The following is an 18,970-nucleotide window of genomic DNA, read 5'->3' as shown; positions in this document are numbered from 1 at the left end:
CACCCTCTGTGTGTAATTATAAATGGTGTACCCATTATATGTGTTAATTATCTCTTACTGAAGTTGCCCTTGCCCCTGTAATGATTTCTTTTTTGTGGTTGAAATGTATAGTTCTTGGATATTGTCCCTTCTCCAAATATCTGCTTGCCAGTCTCTCTGAGCACCTTAATACCTGAAAATCCTGTTCAGGATTTTTGCAAGGTATGTCATAACTGATAGTCTCTTGGTTATCATATATTTCACATTCCTGCACCCCCCCACACACACACAACCCCTGCTCTTTAAATATACCAACTCCGGGATCGCACTACAGTGCAGAAAGGGAAATCTTCCCATGCCGCACTGTATGGAAATCTCAGTTGAAACGTTTAAACTTTTAAAGGTTCGATAATATGATGTCGACCATATGACGTTCGAACATTTGAAAGTTCGACAACGTGATATAGACCTGTATAATTACTTGTCTGGTGGCATTAAAAACATCAGAAGGAAATGAAATATATTCAAGGTAAACCCACAAATTCTTGGTGTATTGGGCAATGAGCTGGTGTTTATTCACAAAACGGGTGCCAATTTTAAATAGCTGTTAGAATATAAAACTAGGACCAAAGAGGAAGATGGTAAGGGGACTAACCCCTGTGGGCACTGTAGACAGTGCACATACAACAACAAGGTGACACATTTGATGTTAGGGAATGTTATGAAAACCAATATTAGGTTTAAATCTGGGAATCGTGGCACTAAACAGGTGATGTACCTTCCTATATGTGGTAAGTGTGCAAGTTATTATGTGGGCAAGACAGAACTGGCAATGAGGAGTAGAATTTATGAGCAGGTGTATGACATAAATAACAAAAAGGACAGCAACACCCTATATAAACACTCCTTAGTGTATGCTTAGTGTATGAGGGGTTTGATAAATTTGTTTTTAGCATTTTGGATTTTGTTGCTATTGACCAGAAAGGGGGGCAATTAGAAGAATGTTTTGATGAAGAAAGAGATGCAGTGGCAATTGAGACCAGCTGCTAACTTTGTCCCAGGTCTGAATGAAGTTATTTCTATATCTCCTGTATTCCAGAAGAAAGCTGAGAAATGTTAGAGACAAAATGTTTCAAAAATTTTTTTTAAAAAATGTTTTGCGAGCGTATTCCATATATATAGCTTATTTTGTGAATTTTTAATGTGTGTACGACATATTTTTTTATTTCATGTTTACTCCCTTTAAGGAATTTTTTATGTCATTAATAGTAAGTGAAAAGTGGGCTGGTGATTTGTATTGCTAGCCAATTACATAGTTTGGCAAGATATTTAAACAAGTTCACTGAGTGTAACTATGTATTCTGATGAAGTCTCGCTTTTGTGGAGACAAAAGTGCTTAATACTTGTGTGTTTTTTATTAAAATTATTTCCATCCAGTATCCTGTTCCAGTACGTTTTATTGGACTGATAAAGTAATAAACATGATAGGAAAAGCTTTAAATCCCCAAACCCCCCCCCCCAAAAAAAAGGAGAAAAAAATCTCTCCAAACATATAATCAAGAAAAGGTGGATACATGTTCAGTTGTGACCTTACCAGTGTCCCCAAGTCTGTCTAGATCTCAACAAAGTAGGACCGCACACCTAAACATCTTCCTCAAGATTATTCAGTTCTGTCTTCTATTAAGCTGCTGATGTCTGTCATATTGATCACTGCTGCAGTAGCCTTAGCTATATTAGTTATAGCTTGCCAAGGATATAATAGCCAGACAGATTCCAAAGCTTCAGTGTACCTTCCACGCACCCAAACTGTCAAGCAGCTTGAGTTGAGCTGACTAAAAGGGAGTAAACATGAAATGACTAAAAGGGAGTAAACATGAAATAAAAAATATGTCGTACACACATTAAAAATTCACAAAATAAGCTATATATATGGAATATGCTCGCAAAACATTTAAAAAAAAAATTTTTTTGAAACATTTTGTCTCTATCATTTCTCAGCTTTCTTCTGGAATACAGGAGATATAGAAATAACTTCATTCAGACCTGGGACAAAGTTAGCAGCTGGTCTCAATTGCCACTGCATCTCTTTCTTCTCGATGGTTGGCTTGTGCTTTCCTTTGCTGGGGAGATAAGTTCACTTTGGGGAGAAAAACTTCCATTTTCTTAATTTTAGTAATGTTTTAAATTTTCTCTGGAGGAAAGTTATTTTAAAGCTAGGAGTGTTTTTTTGAATGGACTGTCTCAAGACTGAAATGTTCTTTTGAATGGAGCATTCATTTTTTCCCTGTCCATATAAAAGCAGTGCAAAGTAACTAAAAAACATCTTTTCTGTGTAGACATTGTGTATATTTTTCTTGTGTGGGGCTGGTATACTGTTTTAAATACTTTTTACTGTGTTTTTTTAGTCAAAAAGTAACTTTTCTTGACTGGTTGTGTTTACTGGCATTAACTGGTAGTGTTTACTGGTAATTGTTGCTTGTATCCTGTGGGAAAGAGGCACCATTTTCGGCTTGACCATGAAACAGACTACCGGTCACACAGTCAGTCCTTCATCTACCACAAAAAGAAAAAGTTAAGTGAACAGCCTTTGCCGCCATAGCAGGCTAGCAATTTACCTCAGCCACAGGTGAGTGACACTGCTGTGGCCATTTGTTGTACCTCAGACCATTCATTTTTTTACCCAGGATCCCTCTGGTGTAGCAGCTACAGCCACTATGGACCGGGGTAAGCCATGTCCTCTGTGGTTGTCGGGGTCCCCTCAGTGGGCAAGGCAGAGCCACTATTGTTGGTCCTGGGAGGGGTAACTGAGAAGGTTTCCCTGCTAGGTCAGAATACTGTGCCCATCTCTGGGGAAGCAGCTGCTGCCATAAGTAACATGGTTGGCTCCATTTTCCTGTCAAAAAGAAAACAAAAAACAAGTATGTATCTACTCCTCCTCAAATCTCTTTAGATAGGAGTAGTTTACTTAGTTTGCCTCAGGGTTTAATTCAGGCTATTGATATTTTCTGTTAAAAGAAAGAAGGATTCCTGTTTCCTTTAAGAGATTCAACATTCTGAATCTGAACAGGAAGATGCAATTTCTGATTTAGACTCTAAGAAGATCTCAGTTTCTGATTGTCCCTGTGAGTGTTTCTCTTTCTACAGGATTATTGCTAAAATTTGCCAGTGTTTTCAGTGGGTGAACACTGAGATTTCTCGGTCTTTCAGAAAATACTATGAGTTGTTACAGATGGATTTTCTAGAACCTACACCCATTCCTTCTGTTCTGCCTGCTTTAAGGGATGTGTGTACCACTGCCTTCACTTTTCCCGATAGTCAGCCAGCTACCCCTAAAAAGGCAGATAGGATGTATAAAGTTCCTTAGTCTTTTGAATTTTTATACACTATTTCCAAACCTGGCCCAGCACCTATAGCTTTATTTAACCCCACTGCTGCTAAGCACTTAATGAAGTACAACCCTGCTCTTTCTGATAAGGATGGAAAAATTATTGATAGGTGTATGGAAAAGTGTAAACTTCCAACTTTGATTTTTAGAATTTTGAACTGTCAGGCTCATATGTTAAATTTTTTCTGTCAAATTATGAAAGTATGTGGAATGTTTTATCTGCAGTTTCTTCTTGTGAGGGAAAATCTGCTTTAAATAACAAAGTTTCTTCTACTGTGCAGGCTACTACTCATTGTTTGCAGAGTGTGTATGACTCTGTTGATACTTCTTCCAGGGCTGTAGCCACTGGTACTGTTTTGAGAAGGCTTGCATAGCTGCATTCTCAGAACCTCTCAGGTGATGTTAAAAATGAGATTTTAAATTCTTCCTTGGATATAGATTTAGTGTTTAGCCTCTCTGCTGCAGAGGTGATAAAGTTTGATGAAAGGAATCTGTAAGATTTTCAGCCCTCCTTTTCCAGATTGTCCAAGAGGCTGTTTTATCTCCTCTTCCAATTTTGGCAAAAACAGAATAAACAGTGTAACGTCCCTCCTCTGGGCCAGTAATCAAGGATCCTGAATCCTCACCACATACACCAGTGAGGGACATTCACTTGGAACAAAAAAAAATGGATACATACCGTATTTCCAGATGCAGCTGTCTGCACTAAACACAATTTTCCTTAAGAGCACACAGGGAACACGCTCCCATTCTGGGGCTGGGTTTCCCTCTCTCTCACCAGTCCCCAACTAAGACTCCACACTGACTACAGCTGTAAAGTTGAGTCTTCAGTTGAGTGTTCCAAGCCCTTACAAGCAAGTCCTCCACCACCCTCTCTGTGAAACCAGTACTCTGTGTCCCTGCTCCAAGTAGCTCTCACACACACACACACACACACACACACACACACACACACACACACACACACACACACACACACACACACACACACACACACACACACACACACACACACACACCTAGGAAATGCTGGCACAGATTTACCAACTCTGCCCCTTTTGCCCAGACTATAAGGTAGATACTGCTACCAGAACACTCCAAAGCCAGCTACTATAAGGCTGTTACAAGGCTACCCAATTATACTGAGTAAAATGAATACTAATACAAATGGTAGTGTTTGACCAATGCAGCAAGTCTTTCAGGAGCAGCCCAGTGTCACCAAATAAATGTAAGTACTCTCAAAGGTTAGAATGTTCTCTAAAAGATCAGCCACAATAAAAGGTTTAAATATATTTAATAATAAATAATAAAAGAACAAGAAAATACTAATCTATTCAGAATAAACACCAGAGTTTCAATCACAATGAGTAATAAAAATAGCACAGATTGATAGATCACACAGATACTGAAAAAACAGTACTTAACTAATCTCACTATATTTTCTTGACTGATGTTAAGAATTACTCTACCGTGGTTACTTAATAGAGCAAGGCAAGATGAAGTGGGTGAGTGCTCCTTCTTTGTCAGGTTTCACAAACAGACTGCTGAGAGCTGAGTGACATCTCTCACTAATGTCTAAATATTATTACAGTGCTGGCTATAGAATGATGTCACATCTTGTCATCTGACTGTGGTTCCCACACTACCCCCTTTACTAGAAACCAAACCAGAATTTAGCACATATATTTTACAATACACAGGCATAGACCTTTGGCAAGATGTGTTACAGCATCTGGAAACTATAAAACTATTTCAAAAACTTCCACTCTTCCAGGGTAGCGATTAGTTCACCTCTTAAGGGCAGTACAGTAGAATTCCTAGTCCTGGTTTTCTCAGACATTTTGTCTCTGGCTGCAATCATAGCTGTAAGATACAATTTTTATGGCCTAAACCAGGTAATTTAATTTCAGACTATTTTTCAAAATTAGCTGGACTGAGATTAACCTCTTCTCTTCCAGTGTCCTCTGTTACAACATATTCATTTCAACAGTTACATCACAGTCTGATATACAGGTGCATTTCTTTTCTGTCCAGCAGGACCCACTGTTGGTACATTTTTAACACAAGCAGCTTTGCAAATACATTTTCAACATAGGCATCTGTACAAATCAGCTTGATATACAAGTGACATATAATTCTTTACATAACTCCAGTTAGCTGTGCTGGCATATGTTATATATCCACTGCCGTACATCTCATGACATTGCTGGCAGTACCTCACATCATCACAAACACTCTCAACAAAAATCGTGTAAACAGTTGTTTAAGAAGAAATGACAAGGAGGTTCCAAAAAGAAATCTCATATCTCTCAAAACCAAAGACAGTCCAACAAGTCTGAATGCCTATTCAAGAGACCTTGTGACCCCCTTCCCCCCTGCTCCCCGGAATCTCTGTTTTTCTCTTTAGCATCAGATTGGTTCAGGCAAATGGATTCTGAAAGTCATTCATCAGTGTTCCAGTGGGAGGAAATTCCTCCATTCCAGAAGGTCATTCCTCATCCTCCAGATCAGATTCTTTTGTTTCCTCCTGTTCTTCTTCACATGCTGTCCCAAGGAGTGATAGAACCAGTTCCTCCTTCCCAAGTGGGGAATGGTTTTTATTCAAGGATATCACTAGTGCCATAGAAAGGAAATACTTGGAGACCAGTTCTGTTTCTTTCTTTCCTAAACCTGTTTGTGATAGTGCCCAAATTCAAAATTATGTCAGTTCACAAACTGTTACCTCTTCTTCCTCTTTCAAGTTTCCTGGTAACATTAGATTTAAAATATGCTGATTGTCACATCCCTATTCAGCCAAACTTCAGTCAGCTTTTTTTTTTCCTTATCCTTTGGACTATCCAGTGCACCAAGTGTCTAGCTCCAGTTATAGCTCATTACAGGTTACAGGGTATCCACATTTTTCCATATTTATATGACTTGTTTATCTTTGCAGAGTCTGTTTCAAAGTGTCAGGAATTGCTCACTTGGGTGAGATCTCTTACACAAGCTTGGATTCAAGCAATCATTCACAAGTCTTTCTTGGCTCGTTCTCACTGGATTGTGTTCCTGGGTTGTCAGCTGGACACATCATTTCAAAGAGCTTTCCTTCCACAGGAAAAAATAGATTTTATTTAGATGTATTTTTAAGCTTTTCCAGTCAGACTTCAGTCACTACGAGGGAATACCTCAGGATTTTGGGTCTCATGGCATCTGTGATTGTCATGATACCCTGGTAAGACCCCCCATGTGAAAACTACAGTGGTCTGTGAAATGTCTTTGGTCCAGGCATCAACACCCTTTGTCTTTTCAAATTCCAGCACTGGGGGTTGTCAGAAAATAAATCTTTTGGTGGAGGTTAACAGATATCCTTAAATCCAGGCCTACCCATTTCACTCCCTGCTCCAAAGCAATCAGTCACCATAGACATTTCAAACTTTGCTTGTGGAACAGTTTCAGAAGAGATAAATGTAGGGGATGTGGGACACCAAGGACAGACACAAGGACATAAGTATCAAGGAGATGCTTGCCCCAATCAAGGCAGTCAACTCTCTGAACCATCTTTGGTCCTCAGGACCTTTTCAAGTGGTTACAGACAATACCACATTCATGTGGTACATCAACAAGTAAAAGGGAGCTAGTTCATACCCCCTTTGCAGACCAGCCTTGTTAACTTGGGATATAGCTTCTCAGCAAAATCTCACTCTGCAGGCACCCTGTATTCCATCAGAGCAAAATTGTTTGACAGACAAGCTGAGCAGGAACCGGGCAGACCCTCACAAATGGAATCTTGATCAGAGGAGCTTCCAAGATTTGACCATCTGTGGTGAGTTCCTCAAGTAGACCTCTTTGCCTCCTCTCTGAACAATCAACTGGTAAGATTTGGTTAAGAAGGCCTAGTAGACGGATGCCTTTTATTTCCTTGTTTCTGTGTGCTTTTTCCATCCTTTCCACTAATATCCTGGGTAGTTATAAAGTTTCAGAAGAAATCCCCCTAAGGTCATTGTGATGACTCTTTTCTGGCCCAGGCAATTGTGATTCTTCATTCTTTTGGAAATGGCCAGGGGCAGTTATCACAAGCTTCCTCACTAACTGGCTCTACTCACACAAGAACATAGGTGTTTGATATACCACATCAACAGTCATCTTCACTTGACTGCCTGGATGATAATGTTTTAATTCCTTTTAGACACCTATTTAATGAGGACATGCAGTAGGTACTACTGGAGGCAAGAAAGCTTGCTACTACAAAATCATATATTATCAAGTGGAAAAGGTGTTCTAGTTTGTTAATAATGTAAACATCAGCCATTCAGTGCTAGATGTTCTCTGTTTTTTACAATATTTGTGGGATTTACTATCCTATGGCCTCTCTTATTCCTCTGTCATGGATCATTTTTCAGCCATTTCAGCATGTCTTCCCATGGATCCTTCTTTTTTCAATACAGTTTCATGTCAAAAATGTTCTTGAAAGAAGTTTTCCATAAAGGGCTTCCAAGAAAACCAGGCCCTTCTTGGGATCTTAATTTTATGTTACAGAAGCAAACACTTGCTCCATTTGAGCCAGCTAATCTGGCTGACTTGAGGGTCTTGGGAAACAGTTTTACTGACTGCTCTGACCACTGTAAGATGGTTATTTGTGTTCTAATGGTGAGTCAGCCTTATCTCGTTTTTCTATAGGGACAGGTTTTTTTTCAGAACTAATTCTTTTATACCTAAAGTGATATCCGAGTTTATTTTTAAGCCAAACTGTCAATCTCCAAATTTCCTTTCATGAACCTAAAAATGGTAAAGAAAGTCCGCTCCATACCTTGGCTATCCAAGACAACTCAGCTACTATATTGATAGAACTAAATCTTTCAGAGTTTCAGTTCAATTGTTAGCTTCTTATGAAGATAAGAAGGGGCACTTTGTGTCAAAACAGACTATTTCCAAATGGTTGTCTAAGACTGTTACTTTCTGTTGTACAACAAAATTAATCCAGGCAGGTCAAGATCCTCTCTTCCAGGGCCTTGGCTTTATGTGTGACATTTTGGAAAGGGCATGATTCTGGAAGTATTCTAGAAGCTGCTACTTGGTCCTCTCCACATACTTTTACAAAGTGCTATAAGCTTGATTCTTTCTCTAGGTCCAGATCAAGCTTTGCTAGGACTGTTTTCCAGGGGCAGTGATCAATATGATGAAAATAGTACAGTTGCATAAGTAAACATAGCATAACAGTAGATGTTTGAATGATCTCTGCTGCAGTAGCCACACCCTTCCTCCACCCACCTTGTATTTTGATGTGTTTTTTCATGCCAGAGTGTGGACATTTATTTTTTGTTGTTCCTAGCTTTGTCCTTTCAGGGCTCATCCTCCCTCTCTCTGCTGGTAGGAAAGCTCTGAAAGGCTTCCTGCTTAAACTTGTCTTTTAGTCAGCTCACCTTGAGCTGCTTGACAGTTTGCGTGCACAAAAAGTGCCCTGTAGCTTTGGAAGCTGGCCAGCTGTTATTTCCTTGGCAGGATATAACCCATATAGCTAATGGTACTGCAGCAGTGATCATTCGAACATCTACTGGTTTGGCAAGTTCAACTTACACAACTGTAGTTCCTCAATTTAGTCTCAATTTCTCTAACTTCTACTTCACTCCCTTCCATATCCTCTATGTTAGATCTTCTTATTACTTCTTTTAACTCTTGTATCCATTCAGCACCTTTGTTATATTCAACAGGATCTTTATAATTACTTCTCCAAAATATACAGGTTTCCTCCTTTGTAGGCGGCGTCACTGTTACTTTTGCTTTGTTTTTCCAATTCTTTATAAAACCTTTTTTGGATCATTAGTGAATTCCTTTGTTTGTACTTGTATATCTGAATACCTTAAAAGTTTTTCTGTTTGAGCTAATATTGTTTATTTATTATTGGAAGTAGTGTATGACAAATCCTGTTTTGTTTTAATATTTTGTGTTGCTTTTTCCACATCTTTCTAAGAGTTTTTGATGACCAGGTCCCTTTTCTATATTCTAAAATAGTCCTTGTCTTAGTTGCTTTTATAGTTTTCTCTGTTCGAGGCTTCCATGGCGTCATTCTACTTGTTCCCTTCTTTTCCTTTCATCTGTGTTTTTTTTTGGTGGTATCTGTGACAAACCAAAATGATGCCAGCCCAGCTAGCTGAAATGTTAATAATTATATATCACTTGAAAATATTAATATGATTTATATAGAAATGTGACACTGCCAGCCCAGCTATTTGGAATTTTTTAAATAATTCTATGTCATTTGTGAATATCAGTATGGTTCGTATGCTTGTCTTACAAATGTAAGAAAACTGTATGTTACATGGATATTAAACTACTGGTGCAAAAGTGTATGTTGAACTGTATGTTATGTACTGAGCTTCAAGAATGTAACCACAGTGTACCCTACTACCCTTGCATCCGATAACCTACCTGCAAGCTTCCTAAAACTGGCTGCTGAATCCATATCTTACCTGGTCTCCATCCTTATAAACCGCTCCATACAGGAATCTTATGTACCAAAACTCTGGAAAGTTTCATATATCATTCCTCTTCATAAAGGTAGGAACTCTTATGACTTCTCAAACTACTGACCCATTGCCATTCTATCCCCTCTTTCTAAAATTCTGGAGCAGTGTATCCATTCCCAAATCATGAAATTCCTTAGCACACATCAACTGCTGTCTACCACACAACATGACTTCCGCCCACATCATAGTACTACCACTGCTCTTCTCTCTTTCACTAATCTAGTTAACCAATATAGGAACAACAATAGCTTTGCATCTGCCATTTTTTGGATCTCTCCAAAGCATTTGACATGGTTTCACACCCCATTCTACTAGATTATCTTGCCTCACTATCCTTTACCCCATCTACCTTTGCCTGGTTCACAAACTACTTATCTGACAGGCAACAGTCAGTCCAATGGCAAGGTATATTGTCCCCTCAACTCCCCACTACCATAGTTGTCCCACAAGTCTCAATACTGGGTCCACTTCTCTTTTCTATCTACACCAATAATTTACATAGCTCAACCCAGCGTGCCACACGTATTCAATATGCAGATGATTCAACTTTCATCTGTACAGCCCCATCTCTATCCATTCTGCAACAACTTACCCAGGAAACCTTTAACTCTGTTGAAAAATGTATTTCTGATATTCAGCTTATCCTAAACCCCAACAAAACTAAATTACTACTATTTACCCCTAACAAATCAAAAACTTCTCCTCTATCCTTCACCATCACTTCTACAAATGGTACTCCTATTTCCCCTTCTAACCATACCAAACTACTTGGCATTGAAATTGACAAAAACCTTTACTTCGATGTTCATATCTCACAAACCATAAATAAAGTTTACAAACAAAAATGGACACACTATATAGACACAAAAACTTTCTCTCAGACCAAGCAAGACTCACTCTAGCTCAGACTCATTTATTGTCCACACTAATGTATGCAGTACCAATTTTCACCCAAATCAGGAAAATAGATCTAGATAAACTAGAGTCATGCTACAATAAGATAGCAAAGTTTGCTAAAAATCCCTCCTTCCGAACACATCACTGTGTTGCTCTAAGAGACCTAAATTACCACCAGTTAGTCACTGCCTACAATATTCTCAAATACCGTAATAAAACCCCATCACTAACTCAACTACTTACACACTACACAGCTAATCGCCCTCTCCAGTTTTGTGATAAATCCTCTGTATCACTAGAGCAAATAATACTGCAGGAAAAGCACTTTATTTCCACTCTGTTGCTAGGAACTGGAACTGCCTTCTCCCCTCACTGACCAATGCCAACACCACCTCACAATTCAGAAACTCCCTCAAATCACATCTAATCAATACCTGGCCATGTCCCTGTATTACTTAAAACTTTCCTAGCCTATTCCTCCTCCGACCCCTCCAGGTTAGGTGCTGTAACTCTTGTATAGCACTACAACTCTAATTCATGAGTTCAGCCTATAAGTAGCTTCTACCTCTGCTATTTGTAACTTCTTTTACTACTAAAGTGTCTTGTCTGCTTGCATTTTTATTGTAAATATCTGAACATTTTTTCTTTAATAATCTACATGATTGCTATTCTACTCTGTATATAAATATTCTGCTCTTGTTTTGTACTATTCTGTAAAAAATGTTTTTTTTTGTCTTTTGTGGAGCTTTTCTCCCCGGGCCACTGCTATAAATGGACCTAGTCCAGTCAGAATTTCCCAGTTAACAAATGTAAAATAAAATAAATAAATAAATAAAGAACAGAAATGTATATAAATTATATTAATAGCAGAAATTGGAACATACAGAGTTAACTTGCAAAACTTCAGGAAAGTAAGTTAAGTGTTTTACAATGTGCTATAAAAAGTTTCAGTGCAGCAAGCAGACACACTGTCCAAAGCTAGAAGTTTTCGTATTGTCTGGAAACAGAAATAATTACTAGGTTCCAAATGTAAAAGTGTTAATTGTTTTACAGCTTACAGTTCTTGGCAAACTTCTGAGAGATGAGTATTTTTTCACAGAGAAATGTTAAATTCTGTTGGTATCTGTTTAGCCTGGGAACTGGAGGCAGTTGACAAATAGTGATGTCATCCTGGCTAACCCAGCAGTAATGTGTATTATCAATTTAAGAACTCTCTCAGAGAGCGAGTCTGGGCATTTTGTATCCTGTCTGGGATCTGAAAACATCCATTCAGCACTTCTCATCTGTATTTGCCTTCCTAATAGTAAGTACTAGATTACAGTAATCTCTCTTAGAGATAAATAGGAATATAGTAAGATTAGTTTAGATGTTTTCTATATTTAATTGAGACTGTCCTGCAATGTTGTTTTAAAATATTTCCAGTGATTCTGAACTCTGTTGTCACTGTGTTGAGTTTTTCAGCATTGTCTTGCACTTTTATTATTTATTATTAAATATATTTAAACCTTTTAACTGTGGCTGGTTTATTTAGAGATATTTAAGCTCTTAGAGTACTTGCATATGTGTTTGGTGACACTGTATAGGCCACTCCCATAGCCTTGCTGTTGGTCACACTTACCATTTGGATAATAGTAACATTACACTGTAAGATTGGGCATCCTTTGGTAATGGCCTTAAAAGTAGTTGATAAGAGCTGGCTGGTGGCAGTGATAACTACCGTATAGTCTGGGCAGAAGGGGGCATAGCTAGTAAACCTGTGCCAGCCTTCCCCAGGAGTGTCTGTGGGTTTGTATGTAAGTCAAATCTCGAAGTGTGTGTGTGTGTGTGTGTGTGTGTGTGTGTGTGTGTGTGTGTGTGTGTGTGTCAGCTACTTGGGCAGGGACATGAAGCACTGGTGGTTGGACAGAGAGGGTGCTGGAGGTCTTAGTTTGGCCACTCGGCTAAGATCTTAACCCTATAGCTGTGCCAGTAGGGAGTCTTATTGTGGATCTGGCGAAAGAGGGAGAAACTGGCCCAGACTGACTGTGATCTCTGTGTGCTCTTAAGGGAAATTGTATTTTACTGTGTGTTTACTTGTCATCCTCCCAATGTGCACGTCCCTCACTGGTGCTAGTGGTGAGGATTGAGGCTTATTGATTATTGGGCAAGTGCAGGGGCGTCACAGTATCAATGTATGTTTTATTAGTTTAGCTGCACAGTAGTATGTTATATTTATGTATGTTATATCTGATTATTCTCTCTTAATCATCCCATTTCATTGGACCGTAGCAGGTTATTAAGCTAATGGGTCTAGAACCTTTGTGATCCTAGCTATTCGTGCCCCAGTTTATCAATGCCCAAGGACTAAAACAGCTTTGGTATCTGCCTGAGCCTTGGCATATCTGCAAGCTGCCCCTGTCCATAAGGGACACAGGAAACAAGCCAATGGAGGGGGGTGAGTTTGTGATTTCCCATCCATTGGTCCAAATGTCCAAATTACATTTGAATAGGCTTAGGAAAGAGTTCTTCTTCACATGAATGGGGAGTCCCATTCCAGAGAAGGAGTAATCTCTGAGATACATACCTGTCCTTCCAACAGGTTTTGTTTGTCACAGACTAGGTTTAGATCCTTAGATAGGGTAATTCTAGTGCTGTTTGTTTTGCAAATATGTAGCTCATCCCATCAGGGCTGGATCAGGGAATGCCTTGCAGGTTAGGCATAGATATCCTCTTAGTAATCTGTAGGAGACTGAGTACAGAGACAGGGCTTTGAGGTGGTCCGCATAGGACAAGTTATTTACACACTGCATTCTTTTAGTGAAGAACCTTTGTGGCCACTACAGCTGTTCCAAATGGCTGATCAGGTACTTGCCGAAGGTTGCATTCTACTTGGTTATTGGTCAAGTGAGGGCTCCGTATAGTGGGACTATAATCTCCTTAGATCTGGATGCCATGCCCTTACATATCATGTAGAAGGTTTTTCTCACCACAGTGGATACATGGTGATGAAAGTTCAGGTTACTGTCAGCCAGAGTTCCCAAGTCCATTACCGCTGGCTGTACTCTTAGGATAGTGTTATTATTGTTGTAATTTGTAGGGGTGGTTGTTTTTTCCAAAGGGTATAATACATTTTTGAATACAATTACTGTAGTCATCTATGTTACTAGTCTTCTTGCACTCAGTCTTGCACACATTCTGTAATCTCTTGCAGTACGTCTGTCCGTTTCTACCTAATTAAATGAGTATTCCTTTAGATGTCCTTATTTGCTGTCCTTCCTGCTCTTTCCTTTGCTGTATAATTCAAACTTAACATCATCCTGTGGTGCATCTTCTCCATACACATCCAGCTCTGCCTGTTGCACCACCATCTGGGGGACTCATTGGCTTATCATGTTGAGATATTGCCTGTATTGAGGTTTCTACACCAAATCCTTCATTTTTCAGCTGCTCTGTAAATTCATTTTCTGTTTGTTTCTTTCCTGCATTACTAAACTTACTTTTTTCATTACATTCCATTTTTGTATTCTTATTATTGCCATTGCAAAATTTACTATATTCGAATGTCTTCGTCTGTGTTTTTCTTTGAATATCTTTAGAGCTGCATTTTTTTAAAATTGTTAGCATGCATTTCTTCTCTGCATAAATATTGTATATCTTTTTTTTCATTCCCATGTCTGTTTCTTTTTTTTATAACATTCAATAACCTCTGTTTTTTTTTTCTTGTAGCATTTCCTTAGTCACATCCTTTTCTAGATGTTCCTTCATGTAGCTGACATTTTGCTGTGATCTGTAGAGATGAAGATCTTAAATTATTATCTGTGGAGTTTGACATTTTTTTGTGAAAACATTTTCCTTCTTCCAATTTCTTTTTGCTCTTGCTATATATACTCTGTGGAAGTTTGCTGCACAATAGAAACATTACCTAATCTTTCTTATCCTCAACAGTCCACTTTTTGTCTCTGTCTGTGACTTAGCATATCATCTTTTTTATTTGTTTACTGTTTCTTCTGCTGTGGGGGGTGGGGTGGGGGGCACTGGCAGTATGGTCTAGCCCTGACTTAGGAATGTTTCTGTGTTCTGAGGATTTTCCACTGCCTTTTTTTCATTCCTTGCAGCAGTGGCTACAACAGGGGTGGGCACTTTTCTATCCTGGGACCTGTACACCTAATCTTTAGTCTTTTTCTCCCTTTCTTTTTAATTTCTGCAAGTGTTTTGGGTTTCTAATTCCAGGACAGGAATGGACCTCATTCCTAAGTCAAAGTATGATTAAAGTTCATGAAATTAGTATTGTTTCAATCTTGATGTTGGCCAGAAGTGCTCTTCGCAGCAGCTGCAATGTGCCCAGTAATGGCTTCTTCTGCAATTGGTGGAGAGTTACGTGTCTCTTACACATCTAAGTACGATTGTAAATTCTTTTTTATGAAAAGACCTATTGCTCCTACTACTGTTGGAACTGTTTGAGTATCCTTCTTCCACATTGCAACATTACACATTTTTCTCCCTGTGTAACCAGCCTGATTGTAATAGGTATGCTGATTCTTATTAATCAGACATCATTATGGTAAAAGCCAGAGAGGCAACCTACCTATATGTTATCTTTGCTGCGGATTGGTAGGACTTGACTTTTTTGCAGCTCCAGTCATATAGTAATCTCATGTCAGTTAGAATGGTTTTATATTTGTTTTTCTGTTTTGTTGTTTCCTGCTTCACTTATTTTTACGTGTAGTAGTAAAATTATTATGAATTATATTTCTATGTACCTTATCTGTAGTGCCTTTTTTTCCTTTGGATTCTGTTTGGAGAATGCCAGCTGCAACTCAGGTTAGGTTGCATATAACCAGCGGACCAATCAGAACTTAGGAACATGCATATTTTACTGATTAGTACTGTTTATGAAATTATATATAATTAGCCATTCAAATCCCTCTGTAACCATCCAGTACTGTGAAGATGGACACTAAGTACAGACTGTTTTGATTCTTGAATTTCTTCACACCATGTTTTGCGTTCAAGCAAAGCACATGAAAATTGGTCAGGAGACTAGCAGAGCATTGTGGGTAAGAGGTGGGGCTAGTAGCCTGAGAGGGATTTAGATGTTGAGCTAACTAAAAGTCTGTATTTTCAGTCTTGCTAGTTGATAAGGATGGACCTACTGATTCAGATGTATCATTATGTTTAGTGCTTAACATTTGTTTATCGCCATTTTCATTAAATACCAGAGTTGTTGAAAAATTAACATTCAGAGTGTTTACATGACTGTTCCTGATGGAATTTACAGAAGAATTAAACCAAAGCAGATGAATGAAGCAATCACAATTAATTTCCTAAATCTGTCTTTTTTCTTCTAGATGATTCCTCTTCAGAGAGCTGTAGTGGGAATGGCTCATCTACTTTAAACCCTTCTACTTCGAGCAGCACTCAGGGGGACAACACCTTTCCAGAAATGATGAACGGTAATGGTGTGGTCGCCCCTATTGACTTCAGTTGTACTTCCTCTGAGGAGCAACCCATCAATCTCAGTGAGAGGATACAGGGAGGCCATATGACATCTTCCTATGCATCAGATCCAGATATTCTGCGAAACCGAGTAAAGTACACAGTCAGGGTGTCATCAGAAGCACGGATAGAGAGAGATTCAAGAGAGTATGGGAGTAAGGTAAGAGCCTTTTCATTCATTCAGTCATAAAATATATATCAGCTAACTACTACAATCTTACATTACCTATTTCCATTTTGTCTTACATAGTTGTAGCTCTCTTCTATTCTCTTACAAAACATGTGAAATTGATCCGCCTCTTTGATATATGTGCCATGTGACTGTTGCAGTTTTCTCATGGATTGCTGTTGATGGGTGGTGCCACTGAAGCAGATTTATTCTTCTTTCAAAACAAGAGCGGACATTAGCTGAAGTAGCCAACATATCCACTGACAGTTGTACTGGCTAATATGAATATGTAAAACTAACAGCTCTTGCTTGTATCTGTAAGGATGAAGAACACAAAAGAGTGTTTTATTTTAAAGTTTTCCATGGAGGGTACAGACCACTTCCTGAGGAGGAAGGGAAGCTGGGCAACACCCCCCCAAAAAGATAAATATGAAAAGATATTTGATTTTAGCCAGGAAAAATGTCAGCTGATTGTGTGTCAGAGGTGTAGCTATTGTGAGGTGTAGGGGGCAGGTGTTATGAGACCTAATCAGCAGATGGCAGTCTGTTGGTAGTGCAGTAGGGGCATTCAGAAATGTATACTGACATTGCATTTGTAGTCAGGGCTGAAGCTGTCTGTGTGGTATAAACAAATGGTGTAGCACTGGCCATTTATGTGTGTGGTACTGACAAGTATCACTGATGGCCTCAGCTAAGCACAGTATTCCTACTTCCTGTTCTGCATCACAGTGGGTGGAACAGATTTCAAAGGACTTTTGGGTGCTTACTGTTATCTGCAGGAGACATACATATTTGCATAGTTGTCTTTTTGTTGTTGTTTTATAAGTACATTTTCAAATGAGGAGTTAGGTTACTCTAAGTACCCCTATTAGCAACTAGCAGGGTACAGACATACTATGGTGCAAAAATAGTGGCAAAGGAAAAAATAGCATATACATAAGCAGTTGGAAGTAGGAAGCAGACAGAATGCATAGACTGATCTTATTAGGAGTAGTACCAGGCCAGTAACAACAGATACTTTGAGTGGTACCAGGGCAGTAACAACAGATAAGAACACAGCTCAACAAAAGCCAAGAAAAAAAACAAGAGCAAAATTACACAGCCAAAGGCAAAAGTGAGAGCGGACCACAGTGAGTCCCGTTGCACAATGAAGTCCAAGCCAAACCACGGTACCAAAATATGAAATGTTTATTCCTCCAAACAATCACAAAAAATATCTCCAAGCCAACAAAACGAGTTAAGCGCTTTCACTCAGTAATTACCGAGCTTCATCAGAACACAATAAACTGTCATTGCAGCTCATAAATACCTTTAAAAAATCACATGATACAGACTAATGACCAATAAAAATTACACATTTCAGTTTGAAATCTAATTAATTTAAAATAATGTCTTTTTTTTGGAGGAATAATGTGATTGTTTGGAGGAATAAACATTTCATATTTTGGTACCGTGGTTTGGCTTGGACTTCATTGTGCAACGGGACTCACTGTGGTCCGCTCTCGCTTTTGCCTTTGGCTGTGGAATTTTGTTCTCAGTAACAACAGATACTTTGAGTAGTTCCAGGGCAGTAACAACAGATACTGTGAGTAGTAGCAGGGCAGTAACAACAGATACTGTGAGCAGTAGCAGGGCAGTAACAACAGATACTGTGAGCAGTAGCAGGACAGTAACAGCAGTTACTGTGGGCAGTAGCAGGGCAGTAGCAACAGATACTATGAGTAGTAGCAGGGCAGTAACAACAGACAACATTTCCTCTTATTCATTAATTCATCCTGTTCGTTGTTATCTGGACAGGTGGAATAGTCCAAAGACTGTTATTAGCCATGACCTGGGTGAAAGGTACATTTAAGTAACAAGAGATTTACAGATTACTCATTAAAAAAAAGGGGTATAACAGTAGCATGAAGGCTGTGCAATACATAATAAACGAGCAGAGAACAGATGAAGTATTGCATTAAGATGAAAACTTAAGATGAGTAAAACTGCAGTTAGACTTTTAAGTAAAGAAGGAAAGTATTCATAGACCAGTTGTTAAAATTCAAGGGGATTTGCAGCCACCTTTCAACTTGTATTTCCTCAGCAATTTTAAGATCCATCCACATCCCCTTTTCTCATTTTATGTATGGAGTCGGGGGGGGGGGTCACTTCAACATTGACAATCATCTAAAGCCAAGGATCACACATAAATAAATCAAGTCATAAACAGTGTGGTAGACTTGAAATGGTGAATATGATTAGAAATAATGCAGGTAACAACATTTATGTTGTACTTTAAGTGGCTAGTTATCTTTTTCCTGAACAAAGGATAATCTGTCTGTACTCCAGTTGGCAGGTAATATTTATTTATTTATTTGACATTTGTTGACCGATTTGGTCCAGCTGGGCCGAAGCCCTTTGTCAGTGGACACCCAGGGAGAAAAGCTCCATAAATACATAGCTACTACAAAAACATCAAAGCTTAGTTATATAAAACAAGATTTACAAAATTTAACAAAATTACAAATTAGAGAAATAAGACATAAGATTGCTAATAGTTTCTAAGACATCTTAAATCTACAG

At 38.7% G+C, this 18,970-nt stretch overlaps 1 protein-coding gene across 2 annotated transcripts in view; it reads left to right on the top strand.

Moving 5' to 3' along the window:
* NOL4L (nucleolar protein 4 like) overlaps window positions 1-18,970 on the top strand; it is a 1,816,355-nt gene that overhangs the window by 1,541,251 nt on the left and 256,134 nt on the right. For both annotated transcript variants that reach the window (XM_044090353.1, XM_044090354.1), the window contains one exon: window positions 16,092-16,399. In XM_044090353.1, the coding sequence (XP_043946288.1) occupies window positions 16,092-16,399 (308 nt within the window). The remainder of the gene's footprint in view (window positions 1-16,091; window positions 16,400-18,970) is intronic.

This window comes from Protopterus annectens, chromosome 12.part0 (assembly GCF_019279795.1).
Source record: "Protopterus annectens isolate FY-2018-M chromosome 12.part0, PAN1.0, whole genome shotgun sequence".
NCBI lineage: Eukaryota > Metazoa > Chordata > Ceratodontiformes > Protopteridae > Protopterus > Protopterus annectens.
This window is presented reverse-complemented; position numbering and strand designations above follow the sequence as displayed.